Here is a 22786-nt window from a genome sequence, read left to right as displayed (position 1 = left end):
GACTTGAGGGCGGTGCAACTTTTTATAGCTTCCTTGAAGTTCACCAGGAAGCAATTACACTAACTGGAACCGTCGCCTCTACCCGAGAAGTGGAGGCTACAAGTTAAAGTACTAGTTGCTAGTAAAAAGGCTTCCGTTGAGATGCACGTGGAGACATATTTGTCGCGGATCGGGTTCGCGGGACCTGCAGAGCCCCGCCTGGAGGTGCTGCGGTCGGTTCACACCAGACACCTGATGTCGGTGCCGTTTGAAAACCTCACGGTGCACAGCGGCGGACGGATCCAACTCGCCCTCCCTCTTCTGTACGCCAAGATAGTGGACCAGCGCCGAGGTGGTTTCTGCTGCGAGAATAACGGCCTCTTCTCCTGGCTGCTGTCCGAACTGGGCTTCCAGGTGACCCTGCTCTCGGGTCAGGTGAAGGGTGCGACCACGGGGTGCTACGGACCACCTTTCGACCATTTGGTCCTCATGGTGAGCCTCGGTGGGCAGCGCTGGCTGTGTGACGTCGGGTTCGGCACCGCGGGCTTCAGTGTCCCCCTTTCACTGGAGACAAGTGGCCCCCAGGAGCAGGGCCAACGGGTGTACCGCGTCAGGAGGGAGGACACGGGGATGCACTTCCTGGAGTGGCAACAGGAGGACAACAGAGGGGCAGACGGGGACTGGACAGGGATCTACAAGTTCACCCTTGAACCTCGGTGTCTGGAGGACTTTGATGAGATGTGCTGGTACCACCAGAGCTCCCCCTGCTCCATCTTTTTCTGCAAGTCTCTGTGCACCGTTTTAAAGCCAGGTGGGAGGCTCACCTACATCGGCCACCGACTGAGCAGCACCGCATTTCTATCAGAATCAACCGGGCTAGTGTTGAAAACCACAACCAGGGAACTTAAAGATGAGGAGATACCTGGTATTCTGGCAGAGGGGTTCGGAGTCGTTCTAAATTCTCCACTCATACCAAAAGATGAGGCGGTCACACCACCGCCAGTCATGTACTGATGATGCGTTACACCTCCAGAGGGCTAAATTCTATGAGAAATGTATCTTCTCAAACCCAACACACCCAAAAAAACTTTTTTACAACACAACAAAAAAAGATAAATTGTCAGTCTGATTTAATAAATTATACATACACTTTTAAGATGTACAATGGTCATTGCATTAATCCATATCCGTTTTTCTTTTTTTTAAGACAAAGTCTGCGTTCAAAGTATTTACACATGTACAATTATCAGGCAGCACTTTACAAAGCAAGGCATGAACGACAATACAGATGTTGAGCTTCATAAACCTCGGACCCTCACCCTCCTGCCTACTCAGTTTGTGTGGGGGGAGGGGATTACTCAGCTGTCCCAAGATTATGATACATCTTCCCATCCAACCTTTGATGGACACGAAAAGCAAATACAAGAAATTGAACGACATCCATCAAGATCCACGGGAGATTCAAAAGGATTAACGGTCCAATGAGTTGAAAATCAAAAAGGGCGGGGTGATGAGTAGACAGGATGTATGCAGGGTAACAGGTGCAAAAATGTGGCAACGTGTGACACAAAGATCTATTCTGGAACGGGGACAGGATTGGGAGGTGGGATTGAACTTGCTCTTGCAGCTTTCCGTTCGTAGTTGACCAGCCTCTGCCCGACCAGGTATCTGTAAAGAGAGCGATTAACACGAAAAAAAAAAATCAGCTCTCAATTGTAAAATACACTTTTGATTTCTACAGATTGGGTCGACACAAAAAGATCCTTACTTGTCGTTCTTGATGTGTTCGTAAAGGCGTTTGAACTGTCGGATCTGGAAAGACAGGATGCCGATAAGCGAGACCACCATCAAGAGGAACGGGTAGATCCTCCTCTGCATTAGGATCTCCATCTCTGGGGTAACTCCTGCAAAAGTAAATGCGCTTCAGTTATAAATTGTTTCAGTGAACTTCCCATTAGCCGACACTGTAGTCGCTACGACGGTCTTCTGGAGATCTGAAGGAACATCGTATGTTGGAGAAACCTCTGCAATTGGATGCTACTTCACAATTTGGCATGATCAGTGGATTCAAGTGAACAAGGCCAGCGCTTCATTCCTCTCCTTTCGCAATGTGTTCAGGAGGGGATATTTACTGATATTTGTCTCTTATTTTGGGCCCTTCAGTTTTTGAGAAAAAACATTATTGAAAAGAGAAGGTAAAATACAAACAAACAGAGAAAATAACAATTTAAAACTAACTCACCGACTGTAGGCACCACCCCGGTAGCGATCACGTATGGCACGCACAGGGACAGCAGCAGGACTGAGATGACCGGAGCTGCCAGTTTACGGATGATGAACTGGAGATCGATGTTGCGAATGCCGTTTGCATACACCTGAGGAGAAAGTTTACAGTTGTTACACTTCACAGCTAATTTTTCTTATCTTATCTAAAATCTAATTTCTCATTTTGAGTCGTAGGTACTTGTTGGCCAAAAGCAAAACATCCATCTCAAACCCACCTGCTCAATAACGGTCTTCAGCCACCACTGAGGGCCCATGAGAGTGATGGCAGCAATGATTTTGGCATGGAGCACTCCAAGAGCCCAGTCCTATTACATGACAATGTTAGGAAACACAAACGGGCAAACAGGGTAAAGGAGCAGTTACAACACAATACCTACGCAACAATGAACCACCAAAAGCAAGTCTCTGTTGAGAAAGATGGTGCAGAAAGAAAACACAGACAACACAGACCGTCCCGCAATCGTACCTGCCAAGGGTAGAAGAGGGGCGTTTGGTCCAGGGGGACCCTGAGCGGGGCCACGATGACCAGTTCAAACAGCAGACCCAGTAGCAGTGGGATGACTCCAGCGACCAGCAGAGCTACAACCAGAGTCTTGAGAATCTGCACAAACAAAGCAGGGATATGCAATAAACACAATCAAAAACCTTCAACACTTCAAACGATTAAGGGAACAAGCAGTTTGAATGTTATTCCCCTTTGATGGTACCACATTTCCTCCTCCAAGGGGCAAAACTACGGCAACACTGGCAGTTAGACATGGTTGGGATATTACTACTACGCAGGTGCCGGCCCAATTTGGATATCGACCCAATGGTGTTGTACTAAGCAACAAAGCATTTAACAAAAACTCTGCGTTGGGGTCCAACTCGAGACAAATCAAAAGCTGGAAAGAGAACAACTCACTACAATATCAGTCTGCTGCCCGGTTTTGGTGTTTGTCTACAATGGAGGCTGCTCACAGATACCCACCATAAGAGTCCACTCCTGGACTTTGCGTGCAATGACGTTGCGTCCCTGGGGCATCCAGGCCAGCAGCACAGTGACTCCGCGGATAGACAGCCAGCAGACGTAAAGGCCGCACGCTGCTGTGTACAGCTCGTGGATTTTGGAGCTTCCTGTCCAGAAGGACATCAGCCAGCGCCCGGTGAACACTGAAAAACACGTGAGAAAACAAGCATGACCTCTCTTCAATTGACTCTCAGATCTGGTTTCCAAATAAGTGAACATAAACTAAAAAAGAACCGCTTTAAAAGCACAGACATATGTATACATATACATATATATACACACACCCTTTAATTATGGTTTGGGTGTGACTATGGAAAAGAGAAAATAAATTGCTGGTTGTCTTTCCTGCCACCACATCTTACCTGGTAGGGTTAGGCACATCAGACTGGCCACCAGCAGAGTGATGCACATGAATGCGATTAGCAACACAATCTAGAGAAAATGGGACAGTTTTAGAATACAAGTGAATGCAATGAGGTACCCAAACATGGACATATCCGATTATGTTTCTCTGTTCTTTGTTACTTTGTAAAAATGTGTCAATGCTCTATTTTATAAACTAAAATTGGAATACGTAGGACAATTATAAGATAAAGGCCTTTTACATGAAAGAGGATGGTGTAATAACTGGGAGTTGTATAACCTAAAATGTACTGTAAGTGGTACCTTTGTGTGGGTCAATTAAACAGAGTACAGAAACTATACTTAAAAACAACAGTTGTACACCATGTAATTCCCCCAAAACTTATTCCGAAACTGCAGTGATAAATGTTCAAAACCATGGGGCCTTCTCACCCTGAATGGAAAGCGAAGGGGTCTGTGGTAAGGCTGGAATCCAACTGGTCCCCCTTGCTGCAGAATGGCCTGATGGGCTGCATGCAGGCCCTCGCCAACAGCAGGGGCAGGGTTGTTATTGTTGTTATGATGTCCAGGAGGAGGGTTGTTATTGTTGTTGTTGTTCACAGGCTGGTTAGCGTCATCCTCCTGCTCCCCGAGGAGGTATGAGTGGAGGTCTCTGTGGAGGTAAAGATGGATTTGGTTATAGCCAGCCAGACTGAGAAGAATCAGGGGGAAATATAATGTATCATGAAATATGTAGCAGTGTATTCAAACTCGTTGACTCACAGTAAATATCCAGCACTGACTGTCCAGGCTCTGACCAAGCCTTTGAGCCACTGGCGAGTGTGTCCCTGTTCCAAAAGAGCTGGCAGCACAACCTGAAGTAATAATAGCTCCAAAGACAGCTCGCTGACCGGGGCATCACTGAGGGGAAAGAGGTCGATGGGGTCAGAAAAAAGCCATTTAAACAGCGTGAGCCAGAGCATGAACCGCATGGTTATATTGAAAAGTTGATGTGCTCAAGACATCTGTTCTCAACATTTACTCAAATAGGTAGGTCACTGCAACTTGTGTTTATCAGTCCTTCAAGCTGGTAATGTGGTCGATATTTCCTCTTTTCTTCAAGATGTATATAGTAAGATATGTCATCTGGCCTCAGGAGGAAGTGGTTGCATAAACCATTTCAGAGCGACAAGGCAGCAGCTTTCACGCAGTTTATGAATAAGTTACCCATTATTTTAGTTATGCCTGCTGGTTACCTGTAGAGCATGACGTTGTAGGGGAGGAAGGTGGGGAGCAGTAGTTTGATCAGCCTGATGGGCATCCACAGCATTAGCAGCACGATAGACCCAAACACAACCACGGACAGGATGAACCGCCGCAGGTGTCTGTAGATGGGCAGGTGAATCATCTCCTGCACCGGGTTAAAATCGGGGTCATTGAGGTTTCTCAGAAACCACAGCACTCCCGGCCTCAGCACCTGTTGGACAAACAATAGATGTTTGCGTTAGATTAAAAAAAGAAGAAGACATAACTATGACAACTGCCTCGCGTTTGTACGCCTCTGCCAAGCAGTCAAGTTATCCTATTAGACATTTGTGTAAAATTGGCATATAAACCTTTGACCACCAAAGTCTAATCAGTTTAACCTCGAGTCTAAGTGGACGTTTGTCCCAAAGTTGGAAGCGCTCTTGAGATATCGTGGTGATGAATGGAGGTACAGGCGGATGGACAATCCAAAAACATAACGCCACCGGCCACAGCTGTCGCCACCGGGGACATATGGAAAATGTACCTACTAACCTACAGTAAACTAACTGAGGGATTAATCAACATAAAAAAGTAAAAGGGTGCTTTCATCAGAATCTTACCTCTCTCAGTAGGAGGATGAAAGAAGCGAAGTAGAAGACGTAAACCATTCCCACAAGCCAGTGCAGGAACATGGTGGTACCAGGGGCTGATTTAAAACTTAACTCTCTGTCTTTCAAGGAGGCGTCAAACATCTCCTGCAGGAAGTAAAATGTTAAATGAAGAGATCATTTAGACTGATGTAAATTCAGTGTTGGTTCAAAGATCACTCATCCTAATTACTTGTCCTTGATAAATGAATGCACAGTTGCCTAGAAGATCAAATCTGCTATGAACAACATTTGCACATGCCATATGTGTAACAGATTAAAATTAGACAAATCTTAATGAGTTTCCAAGAATATATGCAGGATGAAGAACTCCTCCACTCCCAAGATAAATCCCATTCTCCATATTGGTATTGTTCACTTATGCAAGTGCTGTTTGAGATGTCCCATATGACATTTATTACAACAAAACAGCTTCGTAGCAGAGACCAAACTAGCTTCGTCATTAAAGAAGCCCATTTCAATTCATGGGACAAACTGAAATGAGACGGATAACTTAGTGCACGCGGTACATTTTCAGGCCAAATTATTTTCACAGGTGACTAGCTGCAGAGCAGGAAGGATGTGGCACCCTTATGCTGTCCAAGCTGCCCCACCGGTTCTTGGCACGTTGACTGCCTCGAGGAAACGTACCCACTGGCTGACAAAGTGTAGCATAGGTGGAAAAGCTTAGGTGGCCACAGGCGGTGGAGGGGACTTGGGATTTTGCCACTTTGCATCAGAGTAAAAACTTGCTGACACAGAGAGATGTGTAGACAACAAGTGAGAGCTACAACACAGAGGCATATGTGACTCTCTCCAACTCTCCAAGCCAGTGTGTTTTCTGTGGTAATAAATGTATAAACTGTGTGACCAACAGCATCTGTTTCTGTCTGAGCCATGTTAAAAGCCACTTCAACCGCTATATGACAGCCACCTTTACAGGGTAGAGAACAACATACATAGGGAAGGGAAGGGGAATTTAAAATGTTATACTAGTTTTAGCTGACACTGGAGGAACTATTTGAACATTGACACCATTTCAGAAAAGTATGTGTCATTATAAAACATGGTACTGTATCTGTGACCATTAGCCAAGGATAATAAACACAATTAAACTTCCTATGATCATGTTAACATTACAGCAGTTGAGTAAATCATGTAACCAAGTGTGAGGGAGGGGCTTCCAAAAACAAGAATGACATAATTTAACAGGAAAACAGAAATACTGAAATTCAGAACAAGAAGGAGGTCAAGAGACACTTACTAAAGAGCAGATGTCAAGCCACCAGCCACAGATGAGTGGAAAAACACCAATCTCCACAACAACCAGCAGAGAGACCTGTAATGAAAGCAGAGATGTGTCTCAGTATCACTTCACACCATATGTGTATATATTCAAAACTTAAACTTTCGATAAAGGGGCTGAAATACAACCGTGTCCCTCAAGTCTGACTATTAATTATGATTACATTTAGATAATACTGTATAACAGTAATGTAATCCTTCAGTTTCTGCTTGTGCTTGCAAACTCAGATCTGGTGTTGTGTTCAGGTAGTACATCTCAGCTAGTAAATACTTCAGTGTATATTTCCACCAAGGACGATGTAGACACGAGTTACACAAAAGCTGAAATGTACTTCGAGGCGTTACCTTGACAACGATGTAGCAGACTCCCAGGAGTCGTCGGGAGCGCTGGAACCTGACCAGAGCAGCCAGTCCCTGACGCAGCCATTAAGGATAAACATTGCTCACACATTCACATCCGCACACACCTAACAGAATACATTTTGTTTGTCCTTGTAATGGATTCATGTTTTCCTTCGGCTTTACATTTCAGTCGAGACCAGGGCACCGACGTTTGTTAGAAGGAAGGATACATGACAGAGGATGAGCGTCATCGCCAGCAGTATGTAGCCCACAATGGTTGTGATTAAGCCCTCAAAGTGAGAGGCTTGGACCTGAAGAACAGTGTAAAGTTGTAGTCAAGCAATTATAGTTCAAGAGACACAATATTGCATAATAATGCTGCACTTTGATGAGAGCAGGTCCTTACATATTCCTCAAAGCCAAGACCCACAACGGAGAAGTGGCCAATGTGGTACGGACAAAATGCTGAAAGAGGGAAAAAAGAGTGTAACTACACTAATGTTATTCTGTACATTTAATCATCAAATAAATTAAATCAATCAATCATTATGCTGATGATAAATCCTTGTTTTACTCTACAGTACTCACCAAAGACCAGGATGAAGAGTGTGTTGAGAGACACTACCCAAAAAACATGCTCCTACAAGACAAAAAGGTCCAAGTACAATTTTAACTTAAACACTCAGCAAACAAGAGTGTAAAAAACAAAACAGACAATTATGGGCACTAAGACTTACCAGAAATACCAGTGAACCGTCCAGGCCCAGCATCTGAAAAGGTCAAATGGAAAGATTTTAAGTGCTTCATGATATATAACACAAAAGAGTGTGGGAAGTCAGTAATGTCATGTAGAGTTACCCTTTCCCAGGTGAGCTCCTCCGCTGCTCTGTCCCACTCCAATGCATTCCAATTCATGTCATCTATACAGAAACATATTCACTTTCAATACAATGACGAGTATGACATTCAAAACTCTCAAAAACCTAAAAGGCATCTAAATAAACATCCAATTCCATATCATTGTCAAAATAAGCTCCATATGCATCTTCCTGCTTGTGAGATATGGACACAGCATTACAATGTACCGTATGGCGACAGGACAACACTGCTATTAAGTTTGTTTGGTCAACTGTTTATGGGTTGGCTTTTAGCAACAACACAGAATAATTATGCTTAAGAACACTGTTAGGATTACATTATTAATGGGGACAATTTGTTTGCAAAACAACCTATTATTTCCTCTGCATTCATTTAGCTGTGGTGACGCCCCACAGCTAGAATAATGTATAATACAATTACAATTCATTACCGACCCGTTTTGCAGAGCCTGCTGCAAAATCAGTCCATTAACCACAGCGAAATAAAACAAATGAGTGGGCTACGAGTGCTGGAGGTAGCATTTTGACACATCGTTAAATCATATCTTTAATTAAATTAATTGTATGCTCTAATGGCAGTGATACTGTGTGTTCTAGCTGTTAACAGAGCATTTCCATACACCCTGTAGTTTTCCATTTGCATCAACAACGGTCTTGTTTGTTGGCTTCACAAAACACTATCTTCATTTTTGCATAAACTGCACCACTTTCTTAGTGTTTTGTTATGTTAAGCAATATCATGGACAGACAGGGAGTTTGCCATTCTTGAACATAATAATCGTTTGTGCCAAATGCTTCTTATGTAGTGAAGAAAACACTTCATATAGCCCAACAACTCTTCAGTATTAATTACAACTACAACTGCTAGAAAAAAAGATTTAAATGGAAACCTTGAGTGAGATGCATTTACATATCAAATTCCAACCTTGCGCTCCATTGTTGGGGTCGGCATCTTCGGCTGCTGCTCCCTCCTCTTCCTCCAGCTCTGGGTCATCTCCCTGGTCTGGCGGGACATCAGGGGGCTCAGGATCTGCTTCATTCTGAGCTGGTGGATCTGCAGGGGCTGGCTGGGCTGCAGGCGGCTCATCAGCTGCTCCCTGGCCTGGAGCTTGTGCCTGAGGTTGAAGGGGAAAAATGCATGGCTTTGAAATCGGGAGATAATTGGCATTGAACAATTATTCCTTTTATTGGTTCTGCTTTCCATTTAAAAAAATTAAAATAAGACCGACTTGGCCGGTCAAACAAAGTACCTCGTTGGCTGGTCCGGCTGCATTAGGTGGCGGTGGCTGGTGCTGCTCTAACCACTGAGGAGCGCCACCATGGACGATCTGTTCTCTGAGCCACACCAGGCTAATAAATGCACACAGCGTGCAGGTGACCACGAAGCAGCCCTGTAGACAATCTGCAAGCAGGTTCTCTCTGAAGAAGCACAAAGATTAACACTTTTGTAAACATACAAAAAAAACATGAAAAAGACCTTTAACAAATAAGGGTTATGGAAATTAAGAGAAGTGTGTAGTAGGAGAATGCTGGTGTCATCACTCACGTTGAGAGCATGTCCAGCGGCAGTGTCAAAAGTGAGCTCACAGAGCCGGTAAACAGACACTTGTAGATGCGACCTGAGCCAGAGACCAGATAAATAGATTAGTTTCATTTTTATTTGTTTAAAAAAACTATGCTTTGTAACAATGTACACAATATATGAGAATGAATGCTCTAGCACCTTTTTTACATTAAGAACGGAGATGGATTTAAATATCTTGGAACATGCAAAGCATTGCCTTATATACTAAAGCTGTAATTCCCTTGATCTTGTTAAACCATAAACAATATGAAGATAATATGTGAAGCTTATATCTGAAGCTTATGTCACGGCTACTTCATACAGTATAATGAGCATCTACTTGAAAACCTACGAACCAAACTAATCAGCTAAAATCAGATAGATCGTTTAGACCACGTTGCTTTGATGAATCAATTTATGAAAAAATAAATAGGTAAATTACATGTTTAAGATAACAAAACTGTGAAATAACTGAGCTGTATGAAAGCTGTAATCCGGTATTAACTGCGAGTACACATTCCGATTCTCTGCAGTTGAGTGTGTATTACTTACATGCAGTGAGAGGAACCACCCCGAGCCATGCGAAGGCCACCAGTGTGTAATGGAACCAGTAGCGGATGGCCGTGCCCACACTGGTCAGCAGGCCGGCACAGATGTCCTGGATGGGCAGCCGTGACGGCATGTCTGGGGAGTAGACTGGAAAAAAGGAGAGCGTGAACCAGAGACATTACAATAATCATTCATGTTTGATAATGCTCAAAATATTATTACAAATGTAGTATTTAAAATTTTTAAAAGTGTTTAAAATTGAATTTCAGTAAAAGAATGATCACATGTAAAAGGGACTGATAGAAAAAAAAAACATATGGCCTCATCTGTCAGGCTTATTTAGGAAACCCGAGGCTGTTCAAGATATTAAAGCGGATGATAAATCAATGCTACAAGGACTTACTTGGTGTGAACGCAAATCTGTGCTTGCATAATTCACAGTACTCCTTCCTGCTGTGCTTCAGCCACTGGACCAAACTGTGAAGCAACATTTAGACAGTCAAAAAGTAGTAAACAATTCAACAACATAGAACATGTTCTGCTTGATAATTTATGGTTTTTAATACTTAGTTTTGCATTTGTGATTTGGGCTAGAGGTATTGGGAAACATATTTCACATCAACAGGAATGGAGACAAGATAAAGATTGTATTGGTCCCTAGTTTGGACATTTTCACTCTCCCAAATTGTCTCTATTCACAAGGCCTTGGAAATAACAAGATCCAACTACATAGTGTCGTTAGAAAAAAAAACGCTAGTGTTGCAGATTTAAACCACTGTCTGGGCTGTTAACATTATGAGACGAAGACAAAGGTCGATAGTGTTGACCTGCCGTAATTTATCCTTCAACTACAAAAAATGTGAATGTGATGAAGAGGCATGCTCAGCTGTCGTGACCTCTCCAGGATCTTTGGACCTAACAGACTCTGACTGTGAGAACGTCTCATGTTTCAGTCATGGTAAAAACAAACATAAAAACAAAAAGGGTGTTTCAGTTGTTGCTGAGATAATGTGTGCTTGCATGTTGCCAGTAATTACACCATCTCAGATCACTGTGACATGGTCAAGCCTCTGGGATTTACAACTTGGTTATATAAGGGGGTCATTACAACAGCTGATTCCAACACATATGACAGCATTTATGCTAAGACCTGTGTCATTAGTTCTACAGAGTACAGTGTTATTACATTAATTCATGGTTTCCTCTAGCCCCCTGTTGAAAAATTCCAGAGGTTTCTCCCCCATGATAGGGCATATGTATTCCTAGTTGTACTGAGAAAGGTCCACAACAGCTGGCTTTCACTTTAGAATTGGCCATATTAGTTCATATTCGTAGGAAATACGATACACATAGCTAAAGTTAGCTGCAGCCTGCAAACACTCAGCACCACTACACAATCCAGACACAACAGACTGTGACTCTAAACAATGTGTGGCTGGACATGAACTAATATGAATACAAACTGAGGTTCAGCAATTGCCACAGAACAATGTAGGCCTGGCCTTCGCTTCTGCCTGGGGCTTTCCATGCACCTGACTACACAGGACAGATGAGAACACAGTACAATCTCCAAAATACCTGCAGAGGCTGGTGTTGTTTTCACCAGGCCAATACTACATACAATTGTTGCACACAATGCAACCTGGATGTGACAGAGAATTAACCGGTTTTGCATCCTTTTATGATATTTCAATTACATTTGCAATGAAGCCACCACTGTTGGAATAACCACAGGGCAAAAACTATGTAACAAGTTATCCAATTACTTAGTAGCTACCCTGAAATGTACAACAAATCACTTCACTGTATAGTTCCTAGTTTGATGTGAGCATGTGCAGATCCTTGGTTTTTGCTTTGACTATGATATTAAAAACAACCTACATAAGAGATGTTTTTTTGGGGGGAAAACAATAACCACACTTACCATTCCTGGTGGATAAACTTGATACTTCCAGTGCAGACACAGGGGTGGTATAAGGGTTTGTCTGGAGTCCCCTCAGAGCGGCACACACGACAAATATCCGCTGCACACACAAACAAAACATTGGAGTTATGATACCCATCGCCAAAGTCCAGCAAACCAGAGATGTACAGACAGAGAGTAGGGACACTGGGTGTGTTAATAGACAAGGGGCCTTTTACAAGGAAAGACCCCAATACGGAAGATAGATACATATAAGTGAGTTACAATTGTTAATCCATGTGGCCATACATCAGCAGTTTGATGACATCACCAGAAACGTCTAGTCCAAATACGCTATCACATCGCTGCTTCACCGTATGATCTCTTATTGAGTTCGGCTGCATTAAAACAATTTGTAGCAGTCATCTCTCATCTTCCTGAATTAACTAGCGTTACACTGTCAGGCTACTTGGCTATGCTAAGTTACCCACTAGCAGGCCAGCTCAGCAGCAGGTTCGCGGTGATGCACTTGTGAAGCTAACGCTAGTCAACCTCAGCTGAGAAGTAACGACAAGAGATGCCTTCGATAGTAATTTACCTTCTTCGGCGGTATCCATCACGATCGCTAAGCACCGGTCACCGTTTCTTCCAGGAGTAACTTGTACAGCGGACCCATCCACGAACCAGATAATACCGTTTAGCTAGCTAAACTAAGCTAGCGAGACGAGTGTATCCTTATGTCGGATGCATTGAGAATCATAAAATGGTTCCCACACAGACTGTATACCAGTGCTTGCTGTGTTGTGTCCTCTCACATCCAGCCTGTGTTCGCAGCTAAACAAACGGTTTTATTTTTAATTGTGTTTCTTCTTTTTTTAAATGCAGGACAATAAGCGTTACATCCTCCGTGTTGAGGAAGTGACAGTTTAAACTTGGGAGACAAACGGCTAGCTAAAATGGCTAACGCATGCGCTAACGTCACTGTTAGCTCCTGTCACATCAGTTTGTACTTTGCCACAGCGGCTCCAGTTTTACGGCAGTGAAAGTTCCATAACAACCGTCATGTGGTTAGCGAACAGCAAGCCATTTATTATTTATTTAATATCGAAACGACCAGAACATTGATTCTAAACACGTTTAAGATGTACAGTTTAAGATTTACATCTTTATTGCGTTAATATTTGAGAACGTGTTCTCAATTTGTTCGCTTTTACGGTCTGATATTTCTAGAAACCCATCCACCCATGTGAAACAGCGACACCTGCAGGCTGTTGAATGAATGAATATATACTTTATTAATCCCCAAGGGGACATTTTTTTGTCGTCATCAGTAGCGCCTTACAATTGACAAGTGAAGATACAAACACACAAGATAAAAGATCAATATATAAAGAAGCAACAGGGATGAAAAGATGTATACAAATTAAAATAAAGTCATATATATATTTAAAAATACACAATAAAATAGAATAGAATACAACTAACTGGAGAATATATTTATATTTACAGCCGCAGAGTGTATTCAAATTAAGTAAATTAGATAACATTAGAAAGTGCAAAATGCAAGTATGTATGGTACAGTGATGAATTCGTCCACAGAGGAACTAGCAAGCGGTGACTTGTTATAAAGCCGTATTGCTGACGGCAGGGATGTTCTCCTGTAACGGTCCTTATTGCAGCGGAGCGTGAGGAATCTCTTAGAGAAAGTGCTCCTCTGGCCCTGCAGCAGGTGGTAGAGAGGGTGGTCCAGGTTGTCCAATATGGACACAAGTTTCTTCAGCGTCCTCCTCTCCACCACCTGCTCCAGAAACCAATAACCTTTATATAATAGAATTGCACCTGTGAACACAAGACTAGAGGTAGACTATTTGGGGTCCTGTTTTTGGTATTTCACCACAAAACAAAATATTGTTCTTAAAATGTTTATGCTAAATTGGGAACATTATGTTCTTCGGAGATTAAACCTGCACTATTTTTTTTAATTATTATTATACCATCTTCTATTATGTTTAAATATAACTTATTTTAACCTAACCGATTATATTGCATATGTACTGTTTTGGGGGAATCGAATAGATGGTATATGAAACCGATAATTTTACGTGCTTTTTGTTTAAATTGTATTACTCGAACAGTATTGGTTATTGTGATATGTTTCCGAAAACATATCCCTTCATGTCCTTTCATACCTCATATTTAAATACACATGTCACTTTCACATTACACCTGTTAAAGTACTGTCATCTCTGTTTGTCTGTGCACTTTATTTTAATTGTATATTCTATTGTAAATGTAATTGTGAATGTAATATGCTCCTATTTCTTGTACTGTGTTTATTGTTTCAATGTTATGCTCCACCCGCCAAGACAAATCCCCTGTATATAAAAACATACGTGGCACTAAATGGTTCTGATTCTGATGATTCTGAAAACCGAAGCAAAGCCTAATTTATCAAACATCTGGAGCTATTTTTGACGTTATAATCTATTTAGCAAAAGGGACAATGCCAAGATGGAGAATACATCGGCAATGAACGTCATTGGAAAACTAAAGAAGCCTAAGCAAATTGAAAATGTTCACTATTCTGTTTTGGCTTGTAATAACTCAATTGAGCGTAACATGTGATTTGCAATCATTGGATTTTGTACTACCGTTTGACGTAATCAGCGGCGCCGTGGCTTAGTTGGTTAAAGCGCCTGTTTAGTAAACAGGAGATCCTGGGTTCGAATCCCAGCGGTGCCTTTTGAGATTTTACATGTCGGAATAGGTTCATTGTCTGGTTTCAAATAGTCAAACGAATTATAAAAACAATATTGATTACTCATGTTAACGAAACCTTGCTGACGCTATTTTTCGACCCAGATCTCTTCCAAGTTAGATATTTTAATGATGGCTACTACAAATCATTGTACTAACACCACGCATTGTAAGTCACATTAATAACCACTTCAGCATTTACGCTGCGGTATTTGAGAAGAACCGATCGCACGCTAAACAATATGTGTAGATTGACTGGTGTTTATTTGCTGTTTAATACCAGTCCCCTAAAGTTGGAAATACATTATTTTTGTGTCATTGTTATTTCAGTTACAACAAGGTAAACCGAATAAAAAAGCAAAAAATAAGACACTGAGATTGTGTTGACCCCACCTTTCAAGCACTTTGTTATAAACGCTAACTATATTTGGAGTGTTGCAATTACAACTTTTATTTTGAAGGTCATGGTAGGAATTTCATTGTTTGACTTCTCTAGTCTGAACTCTGGCTGCAATTTGTTGAGCCCTGCAAAAGACTTCAGATCGTTTCCTCTTTCGTCGCAACAATCGAAAAATACTACGGTATACAATTTAATTCACACTTATGAACAGTTAACCAGACTCTTCCATCTGCACTATCTCCACTTTTTTTTTTTTACCTACGGTTTTTTAACCTACGGTTAAAAATATATATTTTTTAATATTTATCTTGTTTACTGTATATTATGTGTGAAAAAGTACAAAGAGCAAAGTGAAACCGGAGTCAAATTCCATGTATGTGCAAACTTACATCGCCATTAAAGCTGATTATGATTCTACAAATGCACGTCCATTGCTAAAGCATATTTATTTTGAGCCTCAGAGGGGATATTGTGTCGAGCGAATGCTTGTGTAATCATGTTTGTGTGACTTTCGGTGACCACATTCCACCTGTTACCTCTGCTCTGTCCGTCAGCAGATGGCCAATGAAGCAAAGTCGTGTCCCTGTCATATCGGTGACAGGTCGGACTACGAAGGGCTCGGCCAGGAGGTCCAGATCGAGCACACCAAAGCCTATGTGGTGAAACCATCCGCCGCATCTGACAAGGCCATCATTGTCATCCACGACATCTACGGGTGGCAGCTTCCCAACACAAGATACATGGCCGACATGCTGGCCGAGAATGGATACATGTGAGAAGAGACCAATAAACTGTACGAGAGAGTGATAGTCACGAGTGTGAACAGTGACCTGGTTAGTTAACAGTGATTTCTTCTGCCATTGTTGTTGTGTGTGCTCCAAACAGTGCTGTGTGTCCTGATTTCTATGCTGGAAAGAAGTCGTGGAGTCCATCAGATGACTGGTCCACATATCAAGAGTGGCTTGATGACAGAAAGCCCATGGAAATAAACAAGTAACCAAAAGTCTATTTCCACTTTATTAAGCAGCCAATGTTCCAGGTGAAAAGTTATTTAGTAAGTGTCCTGCATTGGAGGGTGTTTTCTCACCCTTTACTGTCATTGCGTTGGGGGAATTATTGATATCTGGTTTTTGAAGACATCCTAGTCCCAGTATTTCCTTCTACAGAGAGGTGGATGCAGTGCTGAGGTTCCTGAAGGAGCAGTGTGGGGCCAAACACATTGGAGCGGTGGGCTTCTGCTGGGGAGGGATCGCCACCCATTACCTTGCCATGCAATACCCAGAGGTCAAAGCAGGAGTGGCAGTCTACGGTACGTTGGCCAAATCGGCTCTCCCTGATTCCATTACAGTACTACAATTCAGCAATCCTTGACCACAAGAATCACAGTGGCTTCATGGTGGGCTTCTGTGATACTGTGCAGGGATCATCCGTGAAAGAGACGACATGTATGAGCTGAAGGTTCCCACACTCTTCATCTTTGGGGAGAACGATGAGATTATCCCATTGGAACAGGTTAGTTTACATGAATTTAGGAGCCCTCACAAATAAACTTCAGGTCGATTGAGATGGTAGAAGCTGCCCGGTGCTTCCACCTGGTACTTGAGCACCAAATGGTATCCTTGATGCAACATACACATGGCTTAATGTTCTACACCAGAAATGTAAACATTTAGTCAGAATAAAATGTAGTTTAAATGGTGCAGGTCTTCACCATATAACCTCTGACAATCTGGGCTCACATCCATTTGCTCTTTAGGTGAGTGTCCTCGAAGCAAAGCTGAAGGAGAAATGCACAGCGGATTACCAGGTGAAGATCTTTCCCGGTCAGACTCATGGGTTTGTCCACCGAAGGAGCGAGGACATGAACCCCACAGACAAACCCAGCATTCTGGAGGCCAGGACAGACCTGCTCAATTGGCTCAACAAGTACATGTGAATGAGATGGTTTAAGATACAACATAGCGAGTCAGTCACATATTTAGTTTGATTGGTGACATTCCAGTTGTGATGAAGTATTTTTTTTTCCCGTTAATAAAATGTGAATATTAATTCTAGAGTCCAAACTCTATGGCTTTGTGAAAAATTATGGATGCATCATGTTGTTTTGTTAATGAAATAATCATTGTGACCGTTTATGCATCAGTGCAAAAAAATTGTTGTAAGTTATACACTTCAATAAAGACCTGTAATGTGCACCTGACATGGAATACATAAAGGAAGATTTTTTTTTGGAGGCTAGAAATCAGAAATACATGGTCTGAAAATTTCAATGGACCCAACATTTTAATGGTGATTGATACTACAACAGCTGGAACATTTTGTATCAAATGATAAATAGCAATATGCAGTGCGGTTTGGACATGGTGTTCGGGTAAGTGCCTCTAGAACAGCCCAGAAATCTTAAAGGGTTGCAGGAGGCCTTCAGTCCTCGCTCTCTCCTGGGCCTCGGATGTCATCGATCTTGAGGATCATCCTGACTACCTGAGTAGCCAGAGAGATCTGCTGCTTCTTTCCAATCAGGGTCTCGACCACATGTTGTTGCTTCATGTCTGTGGAGGAGGAAAACAAAACCCATTTAATATCATGATATCTTGCTTTGACGTTACAGCGCAGCGTTAGCATTGTCCGACCATTGCTTCCTTACCATTGGTGTCGTGATGCAGACAGTCGATGCCGAGATAGGGGTTCTTCTCTTTGACCTGTCTGGCTCTGACCTCGGCCATGGTCTGGATTGGGTTAAACCCACTGTTCTCAGCCAGTGCCATTGGGATAACCTCCAAGGCATCAGCAAATGACCTCATGGCGTACTGCTCCAATGATGGGCACTAGAAAGAGCAGAAATAGTGCGCCGGATATTTACTTTGATTCTAAAAAGGTATACCTTATTTACCGGTAATATAGCTAAATTCAGAAAGCAGCGGGTTTTAGCATGTCTTACCTTATCTGCAGCCTGGTTGACAGCCAGAGCACATGCTATCTCTGAGGCTCCTCCTCCATACACAATACGGTTGTCTCTGACCAGATTACGAATTACACACAGAGCATCATGAAGAGCGCGCTTGGCCTCCTCAATGATCTGAGATAGATGAAAAAAAGAGAAACAGAAAAGTGAGCCAAGAGGGATAGATTAACAAACAATGCTATGTTGAGGGTAATAGTCCCATCTGCACTTACCATTTTGTTGCCTCCACGGATGAAAATGGTTACAGCCCTGGTGTTTTTGCACTCCTGGATAACCAACATGTGATCCTTTGTCGTGCCAAATGAGATCTCCTTCACCACACCAGCTATGCCAAGCTTCTCTGGTGTTAACTCTGAGAACCGTGGCACGATGCGGCCTCCTGTGGCGATGGCGATCAACTGCAGAGAAAACCCAGATGACAAAGTCCAATTAAGCACAAACAAAGTACTTAATACGGTGTGCTCATCAGCACCACATGGCCATACAAATGTGAATATATGATTGATCAAAGTGGTGACGGTTGTCGAAATAATTCTATCATGTGTGAAACTTCTCACCTCGATCTCAGGGCCTCCGACCCAGCGCACAGCTGGCAGGTCCCTCTGCAGCAGAAGGTGGTTGGCTTCATCATCAAAGCCCCACTGGCAAATGGCCAAGGTTGCGCCAACGCTTTTGACCTAAAAGAGAAATACGAGTTGACATTTTAAGCACATGGGCCAGTGCAGAAGGTAATAATTCAGTTTTAGTACCTTGCTGCAGCACAAACCTGTTGGATCATCTCCTCAAACTTTTCCTTTTCATATTTCTGGAGTCTTTTGTAGTCCTCCACAGAGGTCACATCCAACTTATGCTTGGTCTTGGGCTTAGGTGGCTCAAACGGGCAGGTAAGGATGGCAATTTTAACATCTTTCAGTTGCTGAGTGGGGACAGAATAATTTGTAAACATCAGTTGTCACAAACAATGTGTCCTTATGCACCGTCAACTATTTGATTCCATGTGATCAAAAATAAAACTCGACACCGAGCGTGTGAAATCCTCAGATTGCGATATTCCCCTCGTTTGTACCTTGGGCATCTGAGGGTGGCTGAACTCCTTGTCAACTATGACTCCTTTGATGAGCTGTGTGTCCTCCAGCTTGCCTCCCACTTTGCCCTCCATCTTGATGAGCTCAAAGTCTACATCCTTCCTCTCCATATCAGCAACCGTAAGGATGGCATTAACTGCAATCTCTGCCATCTGTCTGTGACACCGGTTGATACTGAAAGACAACAGTAGAATGTAAGGATACAATATCAAAGCTGATGTCACATTATTTTACTATACAACAGTCTCTTGAATATGATGAAGACATATTACTTATAAATGACAACACAATTAAATAGCTTTCAGTTTTACACCTGAAGTACCAAGTAGTCAAGAGGGACATGGAAGTCTAATCTTAGTTGCCAGTTTATGTATATCTGGCCAAGAATAATGCAGTTTCATAAAACAGTCTTGCAAGGAATCATGAAGGTGAAAATGTTAAAGACAGGTGCTGATTTCACAGAATAGTCTTTTTGGAGGCTGTAGGTTTGGGTGCTGTTGAACTGTATAGCATTAGGAGTAGGGGTGTAAAGACTTGGAAAATAAAGACAGAAGCAGCGGACCCGGCTGAGCATCTACACTGTATGTAGAGAAAGGATACGGGAGCAGATCATATCAGTCTAACCAGCAAGTCATGCAGACAGGCAGTCCCTAGTGGGGAGCAGGGTAGTTAGCGTGCTATGAAGAGTTTAAAAAAAACAAATGGGATCGAAATGTGGCAGGCGATTGTTTTGTATACCCATGTCTAAACTACATTCAGCAAGAGTTTTGGCTACTTCTTTGGATTACCTTTAGCAAGTGCTAAGAAATAAGCATGGCTAATTTACACCACCTAGTGTCCAACTGCTAGAATCATCTCAAAGTCTGTGTGTCCAAAGGCTAGACTGCTAACTGGGTACAGATGGTGTTAACAGTCTGATGTCAACAGCCTAGTTTCTTGCCATAGTTAGCTGACGCAGAGAAATAACGCACGTTTGTCCACCAAGTGCATTTCCTGAATATTTAGAACACTGTCTGTCCAAAGACGTTGCCCAATAGGTTTCCCCATTGTGGGACAACATGCAACCAATTCATAGTATTCTCATCATTACTACAAGGGAAAACAGTTCAAATCTAAAGTTATACAAAATTATGACCGTAGCCAATGAGCTTCCGTTGGTACAGGAAATATACAACAGTGAAACTAAGGTACTATAAAGTAAGTCAACCAGAATCGAAACGTATTCAAGTAGGGCTGTATCGAATCATTACATGGCTAAATATAACGTTGTCGCATCACAGACAGTTTATCAAAACATATTGAATAGTCTTGAGGGGGAAAGACGCACGCCCTTATTAAAAAGGAGGTGTTTCTAATATTTTGTCGACCCAATTAATATCATGAACAATAGAAACCTAATAACGAAACCAATATATCACTGTTGTGTCTACAAGGCTCACATTTTGGATCCCAGAGTTGTCATGGCGGTCTCAATGAGCGGTTCTGTGTTGTTAGGATCGCAGAGTAAGGTTTCAGCAATGTTGTCAAGCTGATCTATGGCAACGCGTGCGGCCTGGTCATAACCATCAGCAATCCTGATTGGGTGGATTCCCCGGTCCAGCAGCTGCTCAGCCTGCTCGAGCAGAGCCCCAGCCAGCACTGAAAATGAGAAAGTAAACACAGTAAGACCATACCAACAATAGCTGGAATATACTTCAAATATGTCAGGTTGTCATGATCAGAGATGCAACAATTTTATATTAGGACTAGTACGACACTCGGCAGAATGGTATAAATCCAGGTTTACAGCCCCCCCCTAGCATCAGCATCTTCCTTTCACGTACCAACAACTCCAGTGGTTCCATCACCAATCTCATCATCCTGGGACTTGGAAAGCTCCACCATGAGTTTGGCAATCTGGTGGTCCACATCCATCAAGCCGAGAATAGTGGCACCATCGTTTGTGACAGTCACCTCTCCATCCTTGTCGACCATCATCTTGTCAAGACCTGGATGCAAAAATAGAAAGAAAAAAGGTTTAAGAGAAGTATAAGCTTGCCGAACACATTTAAATAGCGGAGACAAATGTATGCTGGAGGGCTATGGCATTTACAAAGTAGAGGTAAATTCTATTTAATTTTATTTAAATGACACAATCCTCATTGAGCCCTCTCGAATCATTAAGGCCTTACGGGTTTAACAGGTTGTTCAGAGGAAGCAATTGCACTGGTTTAAACTCACCATTAGGTCCCAGCGATGTCTTCAGCGTTGACGCGACTGCCTTGCCTGCCATAATATGAGACTGCAAAAAACACACACAAGAACAATCAATTCCATCGTTACGATCTTATTCTTGGTCTCTAACGTTGTACTGAAGACGGATTGAATTTGCCATCTCCGAGAAAGATTTGTAAAAGATGTGCATCAACAAAGACCATTTTGGGGCACAGCACTGCGTAGCAACACCTACTGGCCTTAAAGCACGCACATGGGCCTCGATGTTAGCCCGACGAGCTAATCCTTTGGATAATGCTATTTTATTGCTATTGCACCAACAACTCGGTTTGCTAGTTGAGTAGAGGCTTTACAATTGTGCCACTGAATATTAACACATATCGTGTTTGCTTAACGCATCATACGTTATGCAATTCAACGCAAACTGGTAGCTTGCTAAGCAGCATGCTATAGTTGTGTCCCGTTAGCTAGCCCATTGTACCTTCAGTGCGTCAATGCCCGATAAACGTGTCTTCGTGTCCTGGTCTTTAATGATGAGAAAAGGCCTCCCATAGTCGTCAAACGCAAGTGTCCCCAAAGCAGACATGTTGACTGCGGGATCGGAACACTTCGAAAGCGTTCAACTGGTCAGATAATCAGATGTAATGATGAAAATCAGGAGGGAAGAAGAACAGCAAACCACGAGTCTGCCGGCGACTTCTGGAAGGGTCTATGGGCGGGGAGGGCGGAACCAAGTAGCGTCAAGTGTGTCTTACTATTGGATATTTAAATAGTATTTGAACCAGATTGTAAACGCATGGTTAACCGAACAATTTTTAAATGATTAATGAAAATAATATTTCTAAAGCTTTTTATTAAGAATATTTAAACGTTGGAACTGGAAATATCTTTTCGTAATGTGGTTCATTCCGATCACGTTCAAACTCAGTCTGTGCCCTGATCTCGCGAGAATTTCAGAGATGCTAAAATTCCGTGACTGGACTGAGTGGATTTCCACAGCTGTTTTCAAAGGTAGAAAACATATCTTGATTTAACGCTGTATCTGCTTCGAAAGATAGTTGAGTAGCTGTGTTTAGTTTTATGTTTTAAATAAATGAAATGCCTGAACGATCGACCGCACAGAGGCTTAGAAACCACTTCTGAAGCGCTAACTTTACCTCAAAAACTGACGCAATGTCCGGTTACTTGAAAAGCCAGGCTTTTCTGTGTTGGACTGTCCTGGTACCTGTCAAAATGTGTAGTATGTAGGTAGTATGAGATACCTCTGGAAACGCAGCTCGATCACGAAACACTATATTCCCATCCATCCATCCATT

At 42.5% G+C, this 22786-nt stretch overlaps 4 protein-coding genes across 5 annotated transcripts; 2 read left to right on the top strand and 2 right to left on the bottom strand.

Annotated features, from left to right (window-relative positions):
* Positions 1-141: 141 nt before the first annotated feature.
* On the top strand, positions 142-1069 carry LOC306750589 (arylamine N-acetyltransferase, pineal gland isozyme NAT-10-like; the record flags this gene model as incomplete). The annotated part of the gene is made up of 1 exon (XM_079234039.1): positions 142-1069. One exon carries the CDS (start codon positions 142-144, stop codon positions 991-993), a length of 852 nt encoding a protein of 283 aa, XP_079090165.1. The 3' UTR covers positions 994-1069.
* Positions 1070-1092: 23 nt separating this feature from the next.
* LOC306750588 (E3 ubiquitin-protein ligase MARCHF6-like) lies at positions 1093-12852 on the bottom strand. 2 transcript variants are annotated; one of them, XM_079234037.1, is made up of 25 exons: positions 12651-12852; positions 12074-12173; positions 10553-10626; positions 10153-10296; positions 9583-9655; positions 9287-9455; positions 8962-9151; positions 8017-8078; positions 7896-7928; positions 7747-7798; positions 7565-7623; positions 7389-7469; positions 7162-7230; positions 6776-6850; positions 5485-5619; positions 4873-5093; positions 4400-4537; positions 4070-4289; positions 3637-3706; positions 3236-3417; positions 2732-2866; positions 2481-2570; positions 2222-2354; positions 1748-1883; positions 1093-1647 (listed from the first exon to the last, which is right to left on the bottom strand). In XM_079234037.1, exons 1-25 carry the CDS (start codon positions 12667-12669, stop codon positions 1554-1556), a joined length of 2754 nt encoding a protein of 917 aa, XP_079090163.1. In that variant the 5' UTR covers positions 12670-12852; the 3' UTR covers positions 1093-1553. The 2 variants fall into 2 exon arrangements, with proteins under 2 accessions (XP_079090163.1, XP_079090164.1); XM_079234038.1 differs by having other exon boundaries at positions 8962-9148.
* A 2523-nt stretch (positions 12853-15375) lies between these two features.
* On the top strand, positions 15376-17635 carry cmbl (carboxymethylenebutenolidase homolog (Pseudomonas)). Its single transcript, XM_079234584.1, has 6 exons — positions 15376-15390; positions 15767-15981; positions 16095-16202; positions 16376-16518; positions 16630-16721; positions 16966-17635. The coding sequence occupies exons 2-6, from the start codon at positions 15767-15769 to the stop codon at positions 17143-17145; spliced, it is 738 nt and encodes a 245-aa protein (XP_079090710.1). The 5' UTR covers positions 15376-15390; the 3' UTR covers positions 17146-17635.
* On the bottom strand, positions 17468-22157 carry cct5 (chaperonin containing TCP1, subunit 5 (epsilon)). The gene is made up of 11 exons (XM_079234583.1): positions 21952-22157; positions 21477-21537; positions 21080-21244; positions 20696-20894; positions 19238-19430; positions 18938-19087; positions 18729-18848; positions 18384-18569; positions 18148-18285; positions 17854-18034; positions 17468-17758 (listed from the first exon to the last, which is right to left on the bottom strand). The coding sequence occupies exons 1-11, from the start codon at positions 22054-22056 to the stop codon at positions 17631-17633; spliced, it is 1626 nt and encodes a 541-aa protein (XP_079090709.1). The 5' UTR covers positions 22057-22157; the 3' UTR covers positions 17468-17630.
* Positions 22158-22786: the final 629 nt, after the last annotated feature.

This window comes from Taurulus bubalis, assembly GCF_910589615.1.
Source record: "Taurulus bubalis genome assembly, chromosome: 18".
Lineage (NCBI taxonomy): Eukaryota > Metazoa > Chordata > Actinopteri > Perciformes > Cottidae > Taurulus > Taurulus bubalis.
This window is presented reverse-complemented; position numbering and strand designations above follow the sequence as displayed.